This window comes from Stigmatopora argus, chromosome 22 (genome assembly GCF_051989625.1).
Source record: "Stigmatopora argus isolate UIUO_Sarg chromosome 22, RoL_Sarg_1.0, whole genome shotgun sequence".
Classification (NCBI taxonomy): Eukaryota; Metazoa; Chordata; class Actinopteri; order Syngnathiformes; family Syngnathidae; genus Stigmatopora; species Stigmatopora argus.
Window position 1 is genome coordinate 1774774 of NC_135408.1, and position 18792 is coordinate 1793565.

General features: G+C 44.2%; 2 protein-coding genes across 4 annotated transcripts; one reads left to right on the forward strand and one right to left on the reverse strand.

Annotated features, from left to right (window-relative positions):
* The first annotated feature begins 107 nt into the window (after nucleotides 1-107).
* LOC144067669 (max-binding protein MNT-like) lies at nucleotides 108-12548 on the forward strand. 2 transcript variants are annotated; one of them, XM_077591477.1, is made up of 6 exons: nucleotides 116-540; nucleotides 4537-4912; nucleotides 6236-6277; nucleotides 6365-6476; nucleotides 9281-9473; nucleotides 11024-12548. In XM_077591477.1, exons 1-6 carry the CDS (start codon nucleotides 435-437, stop codon nucleotides 11659-11661), a joined length of 1467 nt encoding a protein of 488 aa, XP_077447603.1. In that variant the 5' UTR covers nucleotides 116-434; the 3' UTR covers nucleotides 11662-12548. The 2 variants fall into 2 exon arrangements, with proteins under 2 accessions (XP_077447604.1, XP_077447603.1); XM_077591478.1 differs by lacking the exon at nucleotides 6236-6277 and having other exon boundaries at nucleotides 108-540.
* LOC144067670 (septin-5-like) lies at nucleotides 11324-18726 on the reverse strand. 2 transcript variants are annotated; one of them, XM_077591481.1, is made up of 13 exons: nucleotides 18636-18726; nucleotides 18284-18306; nucleotides 17813-18043; nucleotides 17587-17683; nucleotides 17433-17519; nucleotides 17214-17337; nucleotides 17007-17141; nucleotides 15087-15204; nucleotides 14174-14275; nucleotides 14020-14116; nucleotides 13054-13216; nucleotides 12880-12982; nucleotides 11324-12811 (listed from the first exon to the last, which is right to left on the reverse strand). In XM_077591481.1, the coding sequence occupies exons 1-13, from the start codon at nucleotides 18679-18681 to the stop codon at nucleotides 12749-12751; spliced, it is 1389 nt and encodes a 462-aa protein (XP_077447607.1). In that variant the 5' UTR covers nucleotides 18682-18726; the 3' UTR covers nucleotides 11324-12748. The 2 variants fall into 2 exon arrangements, with proteins under 2 accessions (XP_077447607.1, XP_077447606.1); XM_077591480.1 differs by having other exon boundaries at nucleotides 11325-12811; nucleotides 12880-12985.
* Nucleotides 18727-18792: the final 66 nt, after the last annotated feature.

Consider the following 18792-nt stretch of genomic DNA (forward strand, 5'->3'; position numbering starts at 1 on the left):
ATTGGCCACGCTGCCTTTCAACGCCTACAGTCAACATGAACGACGCAAAGGAGTTTGAGTGGACTCCATGGGAGGGATAAAAGTGGCCCGACTCGACGTAAATGGGGTACGTGGCGTCGTCCGCGTTTTACCGGAGCCGTAGTAAAGGGCGTGGCTGACGTGTATGTGGGCGTGGCCTGAGTCCGACGCAAAAAAGCTTGTTGTGTGTCGGACGAGCCAGCCGCGTCGCCATCTTGTTGCTCCCGCACTTTGACGCCGACCACCCCCGGCCCGGTCCGGTCCGGCCCGCGAGAAGCCCACGGGGACGCGGAGGCGAGCGGACCTTGCGCGCGCCCCAGAGGACCAGACACCCCCCGCGCTGTACCCATCCCGAGCCCCCCCCCTTTCCTCTCGTCTGTCCTGGTCGCAATCGTTGCTTCGTTTCTGTCTTCGCGATGAGCATCGACACGCTGCTGGAGGCCGCCCGCTTCCTGGAATGGCAAGCCGAGCGAGACCGGCACGCCGAGCCTGTTCAAGCCGACTCCCGGCGCCTCTTATGCGGTAAGAAGCCGGCGACGAGCACGCCGAGTCGACCCACTTCCCCCCCGCTTCACTTGCGCGATTTGGCTTTTTCTTGGAACGTCCACTTCCTGCCCAGTGGTCACTTCCCTTCTTTTTTTTATCAACCGCACGTCACCGCCAAGGATTTCCCGTCCGGTTTTATCCCATCGCAGAATTTTATTAGACATTTTTCTCGTTTTTGTGACGTCAGTGGTGGCATGTGTGCTCGAAGTGTGTCGCACGCACACGCGCGCGATCCACTTGTCCCACTTTAAGAGGGCGGTGGCGAGCACGCACACACACTTTACATAACAGTATGACACAGGCGCGTGCGCGGGGGGCTCCCTCACGGCCACTCCTCTTGTTTGTTGTTCACGAGCACGCGTATTAGCGTGGAAGCAAGGAATGCGGAGGGGGTACGTGACGCCTCCTCCTGATGACGTGGCACAGTGAGACGCCCCCCCCCCTCGCATATTTCTTCCACCACGTGTCTTCAGCTAGACAGCCCACACACTTGAAGGGGGAGTGGCCAGTTCCCCCCCACCCCTCCCCCATGCCGATCTATAGCGCACACTGTTACATAAGTGGCTTTGCGCGTGCGCGTTACAATCTGGTTTGTGCAAACTGTAAAGCAGCGGTGTCAAACTTGGTTTGGCTCGCGAGCCACATCGATCTCTTGTGGGCCGGAACTGTTTATTTTTGGCTATAAAAATGTAACTTAATGGCCGCTAGACGTACTAGGCCAATGAACAAATGTCAATTTGGTGTCACTTGTCATTTTAGGACTACTTACAGGTCACTTTTGGATCATTTTCTTGATTTAAGGCAGCGGTCCCCAACCTTTTTCACACTGGACTGGTAAAGCTCTGTCTATTTTCTCTTGGACCATCTAATGGGGAGGGTGACAACTTAGGACAAAATTAGGTGGGGGTGAGGTCGGTGCACGAATGACGTCCACGACGGCAAAACAAAACAAAAAAAACAAGTCCTAAGCATAATAGAAATTATTTATTATTATTATAACAACTTTTCTGATTTCAAGTAGGAGGGCGAGATTGAAAATGTTAATATTTCTTACTCGCAGATCAGTAGCAGTCCACGGACCAGCGGTTGGGAACCACAGATTTAAGGGGATTTTATGGGCTACCTCCTGTGTGTTGTTTGCTTTATGTTGATTTTGGACATTTTCAGGTTAGGTTCTGTTGGATTTAAATGTTCCTTGTTAACTCATTTACTGCCATTGACAGTGGCGTTTTGACTGTAGGGTGCAAAAGAATGAACATAATTGCGGATAAAAAAAATACAGTAATACTTTGACATACGAGTGCCCCAACCAACATCTGAGAAATTTGAGATACAAGTAAAATTCCGAGCAAATATTTGCCTTCAGATACGAGACAAATTTTGAGATACGAGCATGTGAGACCCAAGAGGCTGCTTTAGATATCAGCGCACTTTCTTTCTCGCCGCATCTCCCTCGTGTAAAGATATCTATGAGTACTGGGCAGAACGTTGAACTTTTTTTCCGTGTTTTTCTTTTTGCGTTAGTCAGTGCAGAATTAAGGGAAAAACAATGGGTCCAAAGCAAGAAGGTGCGATGAAGAATAGTGCGAAGAAAAGGCGTATGATGACAATCAATATTGAGCACGAAATAATCGAAAAACATGAGTGCTGGACGCTGGCTCGCCAATACGAGAGGAGCACCAGGACAAGTTGGCAAGTGGTCGTGCGTTATGCTAATGTGAGGACATTTGTGTGCGTCATTTTCGTAATATTTCGAAGGGGAGACAAAATGAAACAACCCTAAACAGGTTCCTTTTACAAACTCCGGCTAAAAGTGAAGGTGGAAGTGAGGCAAAAAAGAGCCAAACCGGAAGAAGAAAAGTAAAAAATTAAAACAAAAGTAGAATTAAGTTTACTATAAGGTAAGATTACAATTACGATTATTTTTAAGTGTGTCGGTATCGTAATCTAAGTCCATTTAAGTTAAATTTATGTTTATGTTATGTTACGAGGGCGTCCCCCCCCCCGCCCTCTCTCTCGCACACTCCGCATTGTTCTGAATAATGTCTCATTTTAGTATTGAACATCATAACCACTAGTTATTTGTTACTCTGTAAATATATGGTGAATTAGGACCAATAAAAATGTTTTTCCATTGTAATATCCTGTTTTTTTCAGAGGGTGGGAACTAATTAATTTGTATTTAGTTCATTTCTATGGGAAACGTTGATTTGAGATACGAGTAAGTCGACATACGAGCTCGGTCCCGGAACGCATTAGGCTCCTATCTCAAGGTTTTACTGTACAGCAAAGTGCGATAGTGCACACACTGCAAAAGAACTCACAAACTTCTAATTTAACAGCGCCCGTGTCAAAAACAAATGAAAGCATTTAAATCTGTAAATACAATATGAATGAGCTACAAAGTCAGTCAGAACACCGCTTCCGGCAGGTCGTATGCTTGACACCACTGCCGTAGAAATTTGTACATGAGCGCTGTCCACCAAAACTCATTTTGACGCTGACGAGCCTCTTTCAAAATTTCATTCGCTGGCATGACGACGATGAGCGGCCAATCCATTTGAAAGTCCAAATGTGTTGATAGACCTCTGAACCGGTTGTAACTAGAATTGAAATAAACTAAAAATCGAAACACATATGACTGTTTAAATTGTGAGATAGATGCTGACTATCGGCTGCTAAACATGTCTACGATATCACAACGCTAAGGATGTTCCTGACATTTTAGCTGTTACCATGACAACACACACGCATACACACAAAGAGCACAACATAAGTGTGTTGGTTTCCTGATTATGCCATCAGGTGGCTTTCCACCCTTTTATTTAAGGACGGCGGGCTGGTTGCAATCAAGTAAATAGTCATTCATCTTGCAAGCCGTTTATCCTCGCAAGGGTTGTGGGGGTGCTGAACCCTATCCCAGATAACTATAGACAGTGGATGGGGACACCCTGAATCGGTTGCCAGCCAATCACAGGGCACAAGGAGGCGAGCAATCAGTCTCCCATACATGTTTTTGGGGATATGGGAGAAAACTGTAATAGCCGTGGAAAACCTACAAAGGCTCAGTGAGAACATACAAATGTGCTAACCACTCTTCCACCGTGCCACCTTTCAAATCAAGATAATTTAGTACATAGTGACCTTATTTTGTAAATTAGCATCAGCTATTCAAACCATTAAATTTTTAAATTTATTTAAAATGAGATATGTTTCTGATGTGTATTTAAAATTGTAGCTATCAATTTTGTGGTGGCTGATCGATTTAATATTCAAGTAAATTTTAGCTTTCATTTTCTGAACCGCTTATCCTTACAAAGGTCACACAGGGTGCTGGAGCCTATCCCAGCTGACTTTAGGCAGCAGGTGGGACAGACCCTGAATTGTAGGTCAGCCAATCGCAGGGCACGAGAAAACGGACCACCATTCATGCATGCCTAGGGGCAATTTAATGTGTTAAACCAGCCTACCATGCATGTTTTTTTGGAATGTGGGAGGAAACTGGAATACCCAGAGAAAACCCACACAAACCAAGAGAACAAGCAAACTCCACAAAGGAGGACCGCCCTGGGATCGAACATAGGACCCCAGAACTTTGAGCCCGACGCGCCAATCAGTCAGCCGCTGGGCCAGCCCTAATTTGTATCTTTTCATTAAAACAAATTCAACATTTCTTTTTCTGTTTTAATTGAATACAATCTTTATTTCAGTTTTTATTCATTGAACTTTTGCAGACTTTGCGCGCATAGCATATCTGTCATTCTCCCATCGAACTCAGTGGTTTTGAACCAGTTCATTTAACTATGTTAATTTCTATTTATATTCAATTTTGGCACGCCTGGTATTCCATTGTTTTTCGGACAAGTCAAAAAAGGTTACCCAACCCCCTCCGTCCCCCCTCCAAACCCCGCTCCCAATTCATATAGTGTGGATTAATTGAAACATGTCCCAATTTAATCCACCGCTATATAGAGGAGGAGCCATGCAAGGTGAAGACGTTTATCAACAAGGCGGAGCCGACATCACTGCAGCCGATAGGAGCCAATTGCACCCCCATCCCTTCCCTTCAAGTGCCCATCACCCTCATTCCGATGGCGCCGGTCACCACGGCGACGCCGTCTCCCACCCCCTGCGCTTCTCGTTCCCCGCCACAGCCACAATGCCCCCCGCAAGTCAAAGGGGACGCTGTCGACCGCTCGCTGCCTCAGGTTGATCTTCAGTACCCGCCACCCGCCTGTGGAAACGGGCTGGTTCACCCTCCGGCCGACCCAACGTCCCACCTCCGGACCAACGGGATGACGCCTGACGATGCCAGAGGAGGCGCCAACAGCAAAAGAAGACCCGGAGGGTCAGTATTTCACACTTAACTCTTTGGCTGCCATTGACAATGATAGCCGTCCAATCCATTTGAACTGGTGGAAATTAGCCATGAACAAGTACGCCCTCCCCGTTAAAATACTTTGGACGTCTGTCGCGGTCATTGGCAGTTGACAAAAGCAAAAGTGATGATATCAAAGAATCCTTTGGAGAAAGAACAACAATTCACACTCACACTTAGGGACAAGTTAGAGTGTTCAACCAGCCTAACCTGCATGTTTTTGGGTTGTGGGACGAAACCGGAGTACCTGGAGAAAACCCATGCAAAGAACATGCAAACTCCACACAGGAACCCACCGGGAATTGAACCCTGAATATAGAACTGTGAGGCCGATGCGCCAACCACTCCCTCACTGAGGGAGCTATGTTGCCCCAAAATTACTTTAATTTTTAGAAATTTCCAAAAAGAAAAATGGCAAATGGTAACTTTGTTTTATATGAGCTAAGGTGTTACTACAATTAATATTCGCAGGACCATTATTTTACTTTTTTGTTTAACATTTCAAAAAGCTAAATAATAAGATGAATCCAATGAACCTGTGATATTCATTCTATAACTTAGGATGTTTTTTTTTCAGCTTTGCGGGATAATTTGTATTGAAAATAAATTAAATAATTAAATCCTGTAATGTCCTATTCAAGCAATTTTAAGTTGGTCATTTTTGCTTGCTACTGCAGTCGGTTTGTCATGCATATGCGGTTGAATAGATGAAATTGAAATATTTCAACTTAAACTTACCATTTAAGGAGCAGAATTGCAGAGTAAAAGAATATAAATCCTTTTCTCCCACCTATACCTCTAAGACCGCAAATTTTGCTTCTTAATACACAATTATATAAAAAGTAAACAGTAACAAATGTATGCATTTATTGACTATAGTGAGGTTGTGCCGTTTAGTGGCCATGTTGCCAATGGCACGTGTACCTTAAAATAAATGACCGTGTTGTCTCATAATATAAATATGCAAATCACATTTTTTTAGATCTGTGATAATGGAGAAAATCATCTACATTTTTTTTCTGTGCAACATTTGTATTTATTTTACTATCTATGTGACAATAGCTCCTAATTTTAGCATATTCAATTCAATTCAATTTATTTGGCAAGAAAAAGCACCAGGCTAAGGGCCATGTGAGGCATATAAAGGCAGATATCTTAAAAACTCGCATCGGATTTACTAAAACAGAAATTTGTATCGCAAGACAAAAAATGGGAAAAGTAGCATTTTTAAAAAGTGTAAGTCAAAGCATTCCTATTTCAAAGCAACGCTTTATTTATCCTGATGTTTTTCAGGGCAGGAACAAGGGAAGTCCACAACAAGCTGGAGCAGAATCGGTGTGTTACTTTTGACATGCTCCTAACTCAAAAGGATCATACTTCAATGTTTTTTTATTTTATTGCTTGCCTTTTTGTTTTTGTCAGACGCGCTCATCTGAAGGAATGTTTCGAGAAGCTTAAGAAGAATGTCCCTAACGTGGACGACAAGAAGACGTCCAACCTCAGCGTCCTGCGCAGCGCTTTGCGTTACATTCAGGTAAGGATTAGAGGGCTGTTAGCGACAATGGCACTGAATGATCGGTCACAAAAGTGACTAAGTCCTTTTTTAAAAAAATATTGATTGTTTGAAAAGGACAATACAGTAATCCCTCGAATATCTCGGCTTCAACTGTCGCACCTTCACTACATCGCGGGTTTTGTTTTTTTGTTCATTACAGACGCTCCCCTACTAACGAACGAGTTACGTTCCGAGCGATCGTTCGTAGGGTGAATTCGTTCGTAAGTTAAGATTAAGTTTGACTTACTTTTGGAAGATGTACTCGATGCTTAAGGAGATGATAGAGGAGGAGGAAGAGGAGGATTTTATATCATGAGAGGATCTTCGTCGTCGCTAGAATGGGCTTCAAAAGTTACTTCCTCCTCCGTAACTTCAATGTAGGGAGAAGTTGAGGGTCGAGGAGAAGAAGATGAGGGTTGATGAGTATCTTCCTTGGAGGATTTACTAGAAACTGTCCGAAAGAAGCGATCTAACGACGATTGCACAGTTTTCTTTTTTTTCTTCATCAAAAATGATGAGGTAGCACTGTATGGCATCATTCAATTGATTTGCAACCTTTGTGCAACATTCAATATTTGGGTCTTGCTGCTCGAAGAGTGCAATGGCTTTAATTAGTTTCGTCTCGAATTTCTTCATGGGGACAGGTGTTTCTTCCTCCTCCTCCTCCCAGAGGAAGGTGCATGCTTGGTGAGCTCTCACGGCGCCAGGCGTCGGTATTAGCGGCGGAAAGAAGCACTACTCGGAAAAAGGCGTGCAATACAAAATCTAATTTACGAACTTACAGCATCTTTTTCCGAACATTTTTTGACATATGCCATATTCGTAGACATGTTCGTATGTACCGTTATTCGGAACTTGAATGTTCGTAAGTAGGGGAGCGTCTGTATTTTTTTGGGGGGGAAATTCATAAAAATGTGAAAATCCATGCCGAAACTCGCAAGCGGAAGCCACTCCCCTGTCCTACGCTTGCTACTAGAACTCAGCACTGAAGTTAAAATAATAATAATAATAATTTTCTATTTTTTTTAAATAGGGGGGACCTTTGCGTTTTTTCGTTTATCGCGGCCATGTCTGGTCTAGATTAACCGCAATAATCGAGGGATTACTGTAAAATGGGATTAAAAATTAATTAAAATTTTCCATCAAAAGTTGATTTTTGGGTCATATTTGATGTGTTAGTTACTGTATTTTCTCGCATATATTTCGTATTTGTCGCTAAAAAAATGATGACTGAATTGAGGGTACGGCTTATATGCGCACAAATTAGACTTGACCTGCACGAAACTGCAAGGTGACAGACGAAACGCCATAACGCAATACAATGCAGCCGATACGGTCATTTATTTCAAAATAGAGAAAAGATAAACAGATAAAACACTTTAAAAAAATATTTCGACCCCTATGAATGAAATTCAAGGGAAAAAAAACATCTTGCATAAAACGATTGCTCACTCAGCGTGCCGCCATCTTACCTAGGGTTGACAAACTAGACCGCTAGGGACACAGTTCCTGGTTGTACTGCTCACGTGACTTCCTTTTTCAATTTGTCTACATGCAGGCAACACCCTTTAAGAATGTGCAATCCAGCAGACGATCCTTTCGATTCAAACAGTATCTCAGAAATACCACGTGAGATGATTTTTCTTAAGATTTTCCCTTCAAAGTAACACATTTGTACTCCCTATTGAAACCATGAATATGGAGGTAAAAATTGTGAATCAGGGCGCGTCTTATACGAGAGAAATTGTAAAATTCAACGATTTTAAGGCAGTTTTAAGGTATTATAGGAGGAGGCGGCTAATATGCGAGAAAATACGGTGTTTCTGTGAAAACGTTTTTTTTTTATATATTTCTTGAAATCCCCCCTAAGCAAATCTACAATAATGTCGTGAATTCTGGGTAAAATGTTTAAAAATATTTTAAAAACATTTTATGTTTAGAAAACGCTTCTATAGAGATTTTATATTCCTTTTAAATAGTCTTGCAAAATTAAGACTATATAGCTCCCTCTCCTGGCTAATTTAGAACTTCCACACAAAATATCCAGATTGCCAAATGTAATTTATGAGCCTGAAAAAAATACAGTGCAGAGATGATCAATGCTTTGCTGCTTTCTTATGATGAATTTCATTTTGATCTGTCCACAAGTGATAAAGGAGTAGCATTTTTTAGTTAATGTCCTCTCCAAAAGAACAAGATATCCTAAAAACTAAAATGGACTATATAGACTGGTACAGAACATCTCCTCTCATTTTCTGAACCGCTTTATCCTCATTAGGGTCGCAGGGGGTGCTGGAGCCTATCCCAGCCCAGGCCAGAGGCAGGGGACACCCTAAATCGGTGGCCAGCCAATCGCAGGGCACAAGGAGACGGTCAACCATGCACACCCCCACCCCTACGCAGGCCCGGGGAGAACATGCAAACTCCACACAGATAGACATGACCTGGTTTTGAACCCAGGACCCCAGAGCTGTGAGGCCAACGCGCTAATCACTCGCGCCACTGGGCCGGCCCGGTACAGAAAATGTTAAGTGAATTTAAAAAAAAATCTGTATATTGGAAAAGGTTGCATATTCAAAATTGTATTCATCGTTTCAAGCAATAGGCCATACACCGCATCCAAGACTCGTACGATTGGTCAAGACCCCTCCCTGTCACACAGTAATTGTCATTTGCAAATGACAATGACAATGCCATGCGAACAAGCCGGCCGTTCTGGAAGTTGACAGACGTGGGAAAATTAGCTCGTGTGCATGATTTCTCTTTCCCTTGGTGCGATGCAGACGCTGAAGCGCAAGGAGAAGGAGTACGAACATGAGATGGAGCGCCTGGCCCGCGAGAAGATTGCCACACAGCAGCGTTTAGCCGAGCTCAAGAAAGAGCTGAGTCAGCGCATGGATGCGCTGGAAATCGAGCGTGTCATCCGACAGACCGTCCGGCCCGAAGACGACCAGGCGTCCACCTCCACCGCCTCAGGTATGACCCAGACTGGTGCCAAGTACTGTGATCTTCACTTCGCGGCTTCAATTTTCGCAGCTTCACTACATCGCAGATTTTTTCTGTGAGACTAAATCTATTCTGAAACTCGCAGCCGGAAGACGGATGAAAAATGGCGATGCAAAATGGCGGAACAGGGCAGCGCTTAATCTCTCAGCGAAGGAATCTACATTAGAGAGAGGATGGGCGTGCCAAATATCATATAATACAGTGCCTAGATGCATTCGTCTTGCCATTTCCTCTTTTTTTGCGAGGGAATTTTGCCCCTTTTTTTGAGTCGCCGTTGAAAATGCGCTCTAAATATTGACGTTCCCTGATATGCTAAAGGAGTTGCACTGCATTGCGCCTTTGCGATCAATGGTGACACACAGGAAGTGAACTCTTTTCCCCTGTGGAGATACGTGCGTGTTGTGGCGATCTGTTTGCCGCAAATAAATAAAAATAAATTCTCGTGAGGTGAAGAGGTGCGAATTGTAGCTCGCATCTTCCGAGGTGCAAAACTGGAAATTCTCGTGTGGACGAAGACACCCCGACTCCAAGGAATTTAAAAATGAACCAGCAGTATGATGCTGGCATGATGAGAGGACGTCAACACTGCATTGGGCCACTCGGAAGGAGACTGATGATGTCGCTGCCACTGAATTTGGCAATTGTCCAGAGGACTTGGACAAAAGCTCCAATAACCCGTTTTATGTTATTTAAATCAAGTGGGGAGAAACTATTTTCACTGTGAATACAGTATTTACATTTTAATTTATAGATTATAGTTAGATATTAATACAATATAGTCTTAATATGCCTGTAACTGATATTTAATAAATACACTCCTTGATTATTGGACTTGTGTACTTGTATTTTCGTATAGGCGTGAAAACATGTAGTTTAGTATGTAGTAATAATAGGGGTGATCCTACTTTGCGTTTTTTCGGTTATCGCAGCCATGTCTGGTCTACATTATCTGCGATAAACGAAGGATTAGTGTAGTCGTTTTTTGTTTGCTGATTGACTTTGACGAGCTACTGCTCGTCACTGCAAATTCATGAGCCAACAAGGGTCAATATTTGCTGAGTCATTATCGTTTTTGGTAATGGTTCACTGTCATCATTCTTGCTGACTCATCATGACATTATTAACTTGAGAGGCGGTAAATCATATCTTTCGTCAGTCACGTCATATCTCAGTCATGACATTTGCTGAGCCATCTTGAATTGTGCTGATTTGACTTGATATCGCTGATTCATTACATTTCCTGACCTCAAACCAGATTAATCATCAAATTTGAACTTCCTCATTGCATTATCGCTGCTGGCCTGTTTTTGCTGAGTCATTGTCACTTTTTTCCTGACACGTCAACATTGTTGCTGCATCATCGTCATCATCAAATGTGCTGATCTATGTTAATAGTTACTGGTAATTAGCAAATTTGATTTGGTGACTCATCAAAATCTTGCTGCCGAATCATTTTGCCTCACAATGTCAGTACATTTTACATGGATAAACACTTCTGACAACAATGTTGCTCTCCGCAGAAGGCGAAGACAATTTGGAGGACGCCGACGAAGAGCCCTCCAGCATTCCCACGCCCCTCCCGCCCCCACAGGCAACCCCGATTACACGACTTCCGGTATGGCAAGTGACCCCGCCCGCCCCACCGCCGTCATCCCTGCCGACGACCGGTGTCATCGCCCGCGCCACCGCCCCCCGGCCCCCTGCGTCCCACCCGTCTGTCATCCGGGCCATCAGTCATGCCCTCCCGGCCAATCACAAGCACCTCCCGCACATCGCCCCCTCGCCGGGTCCCGCCCTACCGGCCAACCACAAGCACCTCCCGCACATCGCCCCCTCGCCCGGTCCCGCCCGAGCCATCGGTCGAATCGCGGTGCACCCGGTGGCCCGCCTTGCAGCCCCCCTCCCGGCGCGCCTGCCTGCCTTGTACCCACAGGGGGTGCCGGTGCCGCCGCCCGCCGTCATCGCGCACACCTTTGCCCACCACGTGCAGGCCGCCCCCCAGGCAGGTGCCAACGTGGCCACCACAGCTGGCCAGCAGGCGGCGGCTCTGGTGAAACCTGCCGCCGTGCTGGCACCCCGTCCCCAAATTGTGGGCCAGGCGTCCGTCACCATGGTAACAGTGCCCACTTTCCCCGTTGGCACACTCAAACTGGCCTGAACGCGCTCTCGGGGCGTGGCTACGGTTGTGATGTTATTGTTATCTTATTAGGGTCCACAGGCAAGAAGGACTACAGAGGGTAGCCCACCAACCCAATACAAACAAGCTGGATCATTGATGTTAAGTTACTTTTTCAGAAAAGCAGCGTCCTCATATATTCCTCAGGCCAAAGGATCAAATGTTGCTTTGGTGCTATCTTGGTGCCGAGGAACTAGGTTAGCATGAGTTCAGACTCTTCAAACGCTGATTCTCTGCGATCTTGTGGCAATCGGAAATATTTTACCTACAATGAAAACTGCAACTTGACTCTTTTGGGGGTGAGGGCGGTGAACAGGGCAAATGTGTGAAAGCGACTATTTTGTGTCCCATCTCTGGTATCGGCAGTAAGTTGCACGTACGCCTCCACTGAACTCGTTCACCGCCATTGACTGTGATAGATGTCCATCGTCGTCAATGGGGGTCAATGATTTAACCTTTCGATCACTGTGACAACAAGCACACTGAGTGAATGAAAAGCAATGAAAGTTTAGATTTCTTTTTTTTTGGACATTTAAGGAAACAACTTTTTCTTACTGATGTACTCTCGTCTAATATTCTTCTGATTCCATATTTGGTTGCGTAATCTTGTTTGTTAACCTGAATGTGATGCACGTGGAGCGTCTGACTTGTACTTTTTAGTTGTGGTGCATGTTTGTGGGACCATGTAGATGAAACGGGGGTTGGGATGTTTGCCCTCACAGTATATAATATTGATATTATATATTAATCCAAACGCAGCTGTTTTTCCCTATGGTGAAAGTTAAGTTATAAGGCCTGAGCACTGCGGGCCCTCAACATGATGACCTTAATCTGAAAATTCTTAATAAATATTATTACATTTACAACAATCCTCGTTTGTTGGGGTCTGATGTCCAAAATGTAATTGCTTTTTTTCAGTATATAATACGTATACAAAACAGGAGACGGTGTGATAGACTATGACAGCCACTAGACAGCAGTAGAAAGAAAAAGTAGGCCATGAAAACTACGCAGATGGTCCTGAGAAGTATCATCTTGAGGTGAAGATTACACAGTGGTCGTCTCATCTTCATATGCGGCTGCTATGCATCTGTTCTTGAATCCTCTCCAGAAGCTCTTGCATCCTTCTCAGCTGCACGCACCGACACAGAGATCAGCAAAAACCACTACAAGGCACATCCTGGACTCACTTCGGCGCACCTCCTGGTCTTTCTCAAAAATGAGCCTTTCTTTCTCCACGTCAAAAGCGGCGAGTGGCAGCGGGACGTCCACATCGCTTCCCTCTCGGGACTTCTCACGCAAACTGCTGAAGAAACGGGATGGCGGTGAGGAGCGACGACCGACAGCCATCGACGGATGCTCGTCGGCGCCTACCTCCGTTCTCGCTCTCGGACCACCATGCGAGTCATGTTCTGGATGCAGTGAGCTCTGTAATTCTCATAGTGGCTCTCACGGGTCACGTCCTTCAGGTCCTGCATATGAGTTCTCACTAGCATATCCCGCAGAAGCAGGAAGTCAGAATGAGCCGGACTCTCGACTGAAAGCAGGAAAGGAAGATGGATACAAAAGTCTTGAGTTCACTTAAAATTATCAACATCGTCAATTTTCTTGAAAATGGAAATAAGTCTACAAGTGGGTCAATCCAAAATTCAGGACGTTTGACCTGACAAAAAAAATCTCGATAATCATACAAAATAGTATATTTAGCTTTTTCTGGAGAAAATTACTTGCCTGAAACCGGAAAACCAGAGACTTGTTTATTCCGTCTCGGTACGATGTAGTAGTTTATACTGTAATAATAAAAATTTGTTTAGATGACGTGCTGAGAAATAAAATATACCAAGAAAGATACCCAGGGCATGTTGAACATCTGGTATCATGGTATTCTATAGAGCAGGGGTGCACAAACTTTTTTGCTCAAAGACCTACTTTTCAAGGAACTAATTTTGCGCGATCTACCCTTTTTTTCCGGCCTCCTGACAAAGCTCAGCAGTTAGGTATGCTGATGATATACCTGATGCAGCAGGACCCCAAATAGTCTAGGCAGGTAGTCATTGTGCTTGGACTCGATCTGTGCTCCACCAATAGTACCTAAGCGATCGACTGGTAGCTCGCGATTGACGTATTGAGCATCCCTGCTATAGACAAAAGCAGCACGGTGGTCGAGTGATTAGCACGTAGCCTCCCATTTCTGAGGTCGAGCATTCAATCCTCAGTGGGTTCTGGCCTTCTTGTGTGGAGTTTGCATGTTCTCCCCATGCCTGTGCGGATTTTTTATTCCGGGTTACATCATGCAATTCCGGAATGACCCACACGTCAGTCTTAAGTGAACACCGCTACCTTCGACTACACCCCAGGGGTACACGCGACCCTTGAACTTGCGGCCTTTGCTCTCCACCAGGACGTTGCTGCCGACAACTGCAAACGGGACTGTGTCCTGCGCACATGGGACACCGGTCATTCATCAGTACTTTGGACAGCGAGCTAAGATTACCTTGAGAAGCTGGTCGCGCCTCTTGAAGTCATCATCTTCATCCGAGTCGCAGTCAGAAAACTGGTAGATGTTAATCCCGAAGCGACGCAGCTCTTCACGGATCTACGATGTGGAAAACATGACAAAGGGAGACACTTTCTTTGTCTTGGGTATACCTGTCATTCCGTAAGGATTTTCCTTAAATCATATGGATTTGTGAGAAAAAATAAACACTGCAACCATAGTGCTAAAGTCATACGGATTCACCATTTTTTGCCGATGATGATTTTTTTTTCATCACTGTTGCCATATTTTGCCAGATTTACCTAACTTCCCTTTGCTTTTCCACAAACTCACTTCGGTATGTGCAATCATGGCAATGTTGCAATATACTTGGACCGGCCAAGTATATATCGCAACATTCTAGTGAACAGTTGGTAATATAGAAGCATGGACCCTCCCAAAAAGCTGTCTAAATGCTACCGAAGATTTCTGCAGGAGTGTATTACCCAATTCAATGGTGTGATACAACCAGCAAAGGATAGTCAGTATGCTCATTGTATGGTTTGTGATTGGGATATAAATGTTGCAGCATCAGGTGAGACTCTTACTGCAACTCCGCTCGAGTTACGAAAAGCTCGACATACGAAAAGCTCGACATACGATCTCAGTCCCGGAACGGATTAAGATCGTATGTCGAGGTACCACTGTATAATAGTTTTTTTTTCAAACATTATTATGCACATTCTATTATTTCGTGATTACATTATTGATGTAAAAGTGTATTTTCTGTGTCACACAAGTGTATTTACATGTTCTTTCTTGTTGGTGCTGATTCACATAAGGATACTGAAGTCCATATAAGGACTTTTGTAGCCAGTCATACGGATTCATGTGGTCTTAGGTTGATGGGTATGGTTGGGGTATCGCCTACCTTGACTTTTTTCCTGCACAACTCGTCCCTTGTCAGACAGTCAGCTTTGGCCAACACAGGAACGATGTTGACTTTATCGTGCAATGCTCGCATGCACTCCACGTCCAGAGGCCGCAGCCTGTGCACATGTACATAGGACAAGATATGACTTTCGAGTGACTGTATTTTTTGGTTTTAATAAGGGCCTGGTGACATTATTTAAACTACTAAAACATAAGGACTAAAAAAGCAACATACATGTTGATATACTATTCCTCACTTATTGGAAAATTTGGTATGCTACCAATTGGAGGGCACAAGGAGACAAACAACCATTCACGCTCATACTCTAGGGGCAATTTAGAGTGTCCAATCAGCCTACCATGAATGTCTTTGGAATGTGGGAGGAAACCGGAATGCCCGTAGAAAACCCACGCAGGCCTGGGGAGAACATGCAAACTCTGCTGTGAGGCCGACTCACTAACCACTCAGCCGCCAGGCCGCCCACGTTAATAATTATTTCAGATATAAATAAAAAGTTGAGCTACGCTCTAGTTCTTATTGTTTACCAACAGGTTCTTTAAAACTAAGAGTTGAAAAACAGAAAAAACACGTTAAAAAAGTATACATAATCGTTTGTTTGGCCCACCCAGCCCACCAATAACCGTCAGGTGGATCGTCAGGGCCTGCAAGGCCTTTGCTGCTGGCCTAAAAATATCTGAATCACAGACTGATGTTAATTATATTTTATCCATAAATACTTATTAAATAATTTCAAACTGTCTGTCAGCTTTGTTTCGTTGCTTTTCCTCTGGTTGCGCTGCTTCCAGATGTGTGTTTTCATATTTAAGCATTTAACCAATCACATTTCAGCCATTATTTGTTGCCAGGGTCAGAAATCTACCTGGAGGCCTTCACAAGCAGTTCTGCAGGCCCTGTAGCATAAAAAGGGTGTCGATAAAACTGTTGCTTTAACTCACGGGTCAAACTGATTCCGCCGAGGGCCGCAGTGGGTCCTGGTCTTTGTTCCAACCGATCCAGTGCCGACATTTTAACTAATCAGGTGTCTTCTAAAATAAGTAGCACCTGACTTTAATTAACTGATTACACTTGCAAAAGGTATCCTCTTGTTGAGTTGGAATGAAAACCTGCACCCACTGTGGCCCTTTGAGGACCGGTTTGACACTCCTGCAGTTTAACTGATTCCGATTTCGAGTTGGGGACACCGAGGCCTTCTCGCAGGCGTAGGGAAACGTCAGCCTTTTCACACAGTATGATTGGCTAGTGATGAGTGTACTAGCTAGGGCAAGCAAACTGTATCTGTAGCAAGTTGCACAAGCAAATATATTGTTATATTGATTTGATAGTGGTTTTGTCAAGCCGCAATGGCTGAAGGAGGAAAATAAATGGATTTGGTTGCAGATTTACTCACAAAGCCATTTTCAAGATGGACTTTTCAAGAAAAGCTAAACATCATTAAGAAAGGTCGGACAACTCTGAAGCTAGCAAGCCTGTCACAACCGGGAACGGACATTTTCAGCCCTAAATCGAATAAAAACTTATGCCAGAAATACGACGTAACAGACTCGACTTTCATCATTAGCTTCAATGGCGATAGGAAAGAACGTTTTGACGGAACTGAAACGCACGGATAATCTGTACGACAGAGTAATGGAAATCTTCTTGAGGAAAGAAAAGAGGATGGATTTTGTGTACAAATAAAAATGATTTTTGGTGAGTGAAATGTGGCTATATTCCTAAATAATATTTCAATTTTAGGAGGTTTTTATTGATGCTTTTTATAGGTGTCGCAGCTGAAGCTGCAGTAAAGGTTTTATAGCCATAAAATAGTTATTGAGGGTTGGATTGATTTAGACGTAGCACTACTGAAGGTCTGAGTGTGAAATGCATGGCCCGCCACTGCCAATAACTCATCTGTACCCGTGTCCATAAGGCGAGATGAAGTAGAGGCAGCAGTGGACGCGGTTGTCTTGGATGTTCCTGCGGTTCAGGCCACTCTCGTCCCTGAAGAATTGATCAAACTGCTGCTCCACATAATCCTCCAGGTGCTTCCAGCTGTATATGCATATACATACATATACAAAATAAGTAAATTATTGTGAAGGAGTGCGCTCAAGGATAGTAGACCTTTGCATGTTGTTGACGGCATCGCCGAAGCCCGGCATATCGATGATGCTCAGCCTCAGCTTGATGCCTTTCTCCTCGATGCCCACGGTGTGCTTTACCATGCTGACCGTTTGGCTGATCCGTTCTGCATCGCACGAAAACATTAATAATGGTGATCTCGCTGAAGACATTCTCACATTCCGTTGAATTATTTGAATGTCAATGATTTTCATGGTTTACCTTCCGCGTTGAGTATCTTTCTCTCTTTATAAAGATCAGTAAGGAACAGGCTGTTAATCAGCGTCGACTTGCCCAGGCCGCTTTCGCCTGTGCATTATGTTTTGTTAATCAGGATGATTATGAATTTGAATCCGATGCAAAGAGTCAGACTGACCCGCAACCATCAACGTGAAGGTGAAACCTTTCTTGACAGTTTTTCGATGAACTTGATTGGGCAACATGGAAAAACCCACATATTCTTTGTCCTGATCCTATATAAGAGAGGCAAATGGAAGCTTAAAGAAATTTTATATACTATATATTTGTTTAACTGCTACGCCGCTACTATTGACTTTAGTAGCGGCCAATGAGTTCATTGCTGCAATGTTTCGAGTTCTGACCTCAGGCGAGTCATACGGGTCAAAGGATCCCCAGGGGCTCCGAGGGCAAGAGCCAGGGCTAAGCGGCGAGTCCAGTGAGCGCTGCCACAGGGGCATCCTCGCAGCGGGCGCAAAGGAACGCTCGGGTGATGACGGGTGGGCCGGGGGAAGAGAGTGTGAGGCATTTGGAAGGAATCTGCTGGCGAATGGGAATCGAACGCTGTCCTCGTCTTTCACGCGAAGAGTCGAGAGCTGCAAGGAAAGAGATGGAGTTACCTGGTTCGCAGAAGCCAACAGGCATCATCTGGCCTCCTTTTAGCCATCACCTCCCATTACCCACAAACCTTTGCGGCCACTTAATCCTTCTTTTAATGCTCTAGAATGGATGGGGGCGGGTGGAGATTTAGCACATTACAGCACACACACACACACACACACGCACTCACACACACCAGACACACTAGCACTGGTGCACAAATGTTTTTGTCTTACCTCCTTTTCTGACAAAGTTGCAGCTGCGCACACATACCAACACAATTTAACTGGTGATTATACATGAAACGATGTGGAATAAAAGTATATTTTCCAAACATACATATTTAACACACACCAGGCTACAAGATTTGAGACATAGAAAGACTATAAAAATAAATGTTTTTGTGCAACATTGTGTTACAATGATCATCAGAGCCGAGCAGAAAGTAAAAATGCTTCCAGTGTAAAGAAAATTTAGATATAGCCTATAGTATACTATAAGTAGGTACTATATAGTAGTATCCAAGAAGGTATAGTAATATAATATTTTACTTATTTCTAAAATTTGAAAAAATAAAAGATAACAGACCTTTATTTTTGCTGCGAAAGCGAACAGGTGACGACATGTGCTCCATGCTGAGGACACACAAACAGAACGCTTGTACGCACAAAACGCACTGAACTGGATTAAGTGTGTGTGCGTGTGATGCCTGGATTCTGACGTCACTATTGTTCACGAGAGAAGG

Excerpts from the sequence above, each read along its gene's own strand:
- LOC144067669 (XM_077591477.1), top strand. The coding sequence starts at position 435 with ATGAGCATCGACACGCTGCTGGAGGCCGCCCGCTTCCTGGAATGGCAA. Across the intron at positions 6,477-9,280 it reads GCGCTTTGCGTTACATTCAG|ACGCTGAAGCGCAAGGAGAA; the intron begins GTAAGGATTAGA and ends GGTGCGATGCAG. Across the intron at positions 9,474-11,023 it reads GTCCACCTCCACCGCCTCAG|AAGGCGAAGACAATTTGGAG; the intron begins GTATGACCCAGA and ends TGCTCTCCGCAG.
- LOC144067670 (XM_077591480.1), bottom strand. The coding sequence starts at position 18,681 with ATGGAGCACATGTCGTCACCTGTTCGCTTTCGCAGCAAAAATAAAG. Across the intron at positions 17,520-17,586 it reads CTTCACGTTGATGGTTGCGG|GCGAAAGCGGCCTGGGCAAG; the intron begins GTCAGTCTGACT and ends CATAATGCACAG. Across the intron at positions 17,142-17,213 it reads GCCGTCAACAACATGCAAAG|CTGGAAGCACCTGGAGGATT; the intron begins GTCTACTATCCT and ends ATGCATATACAG.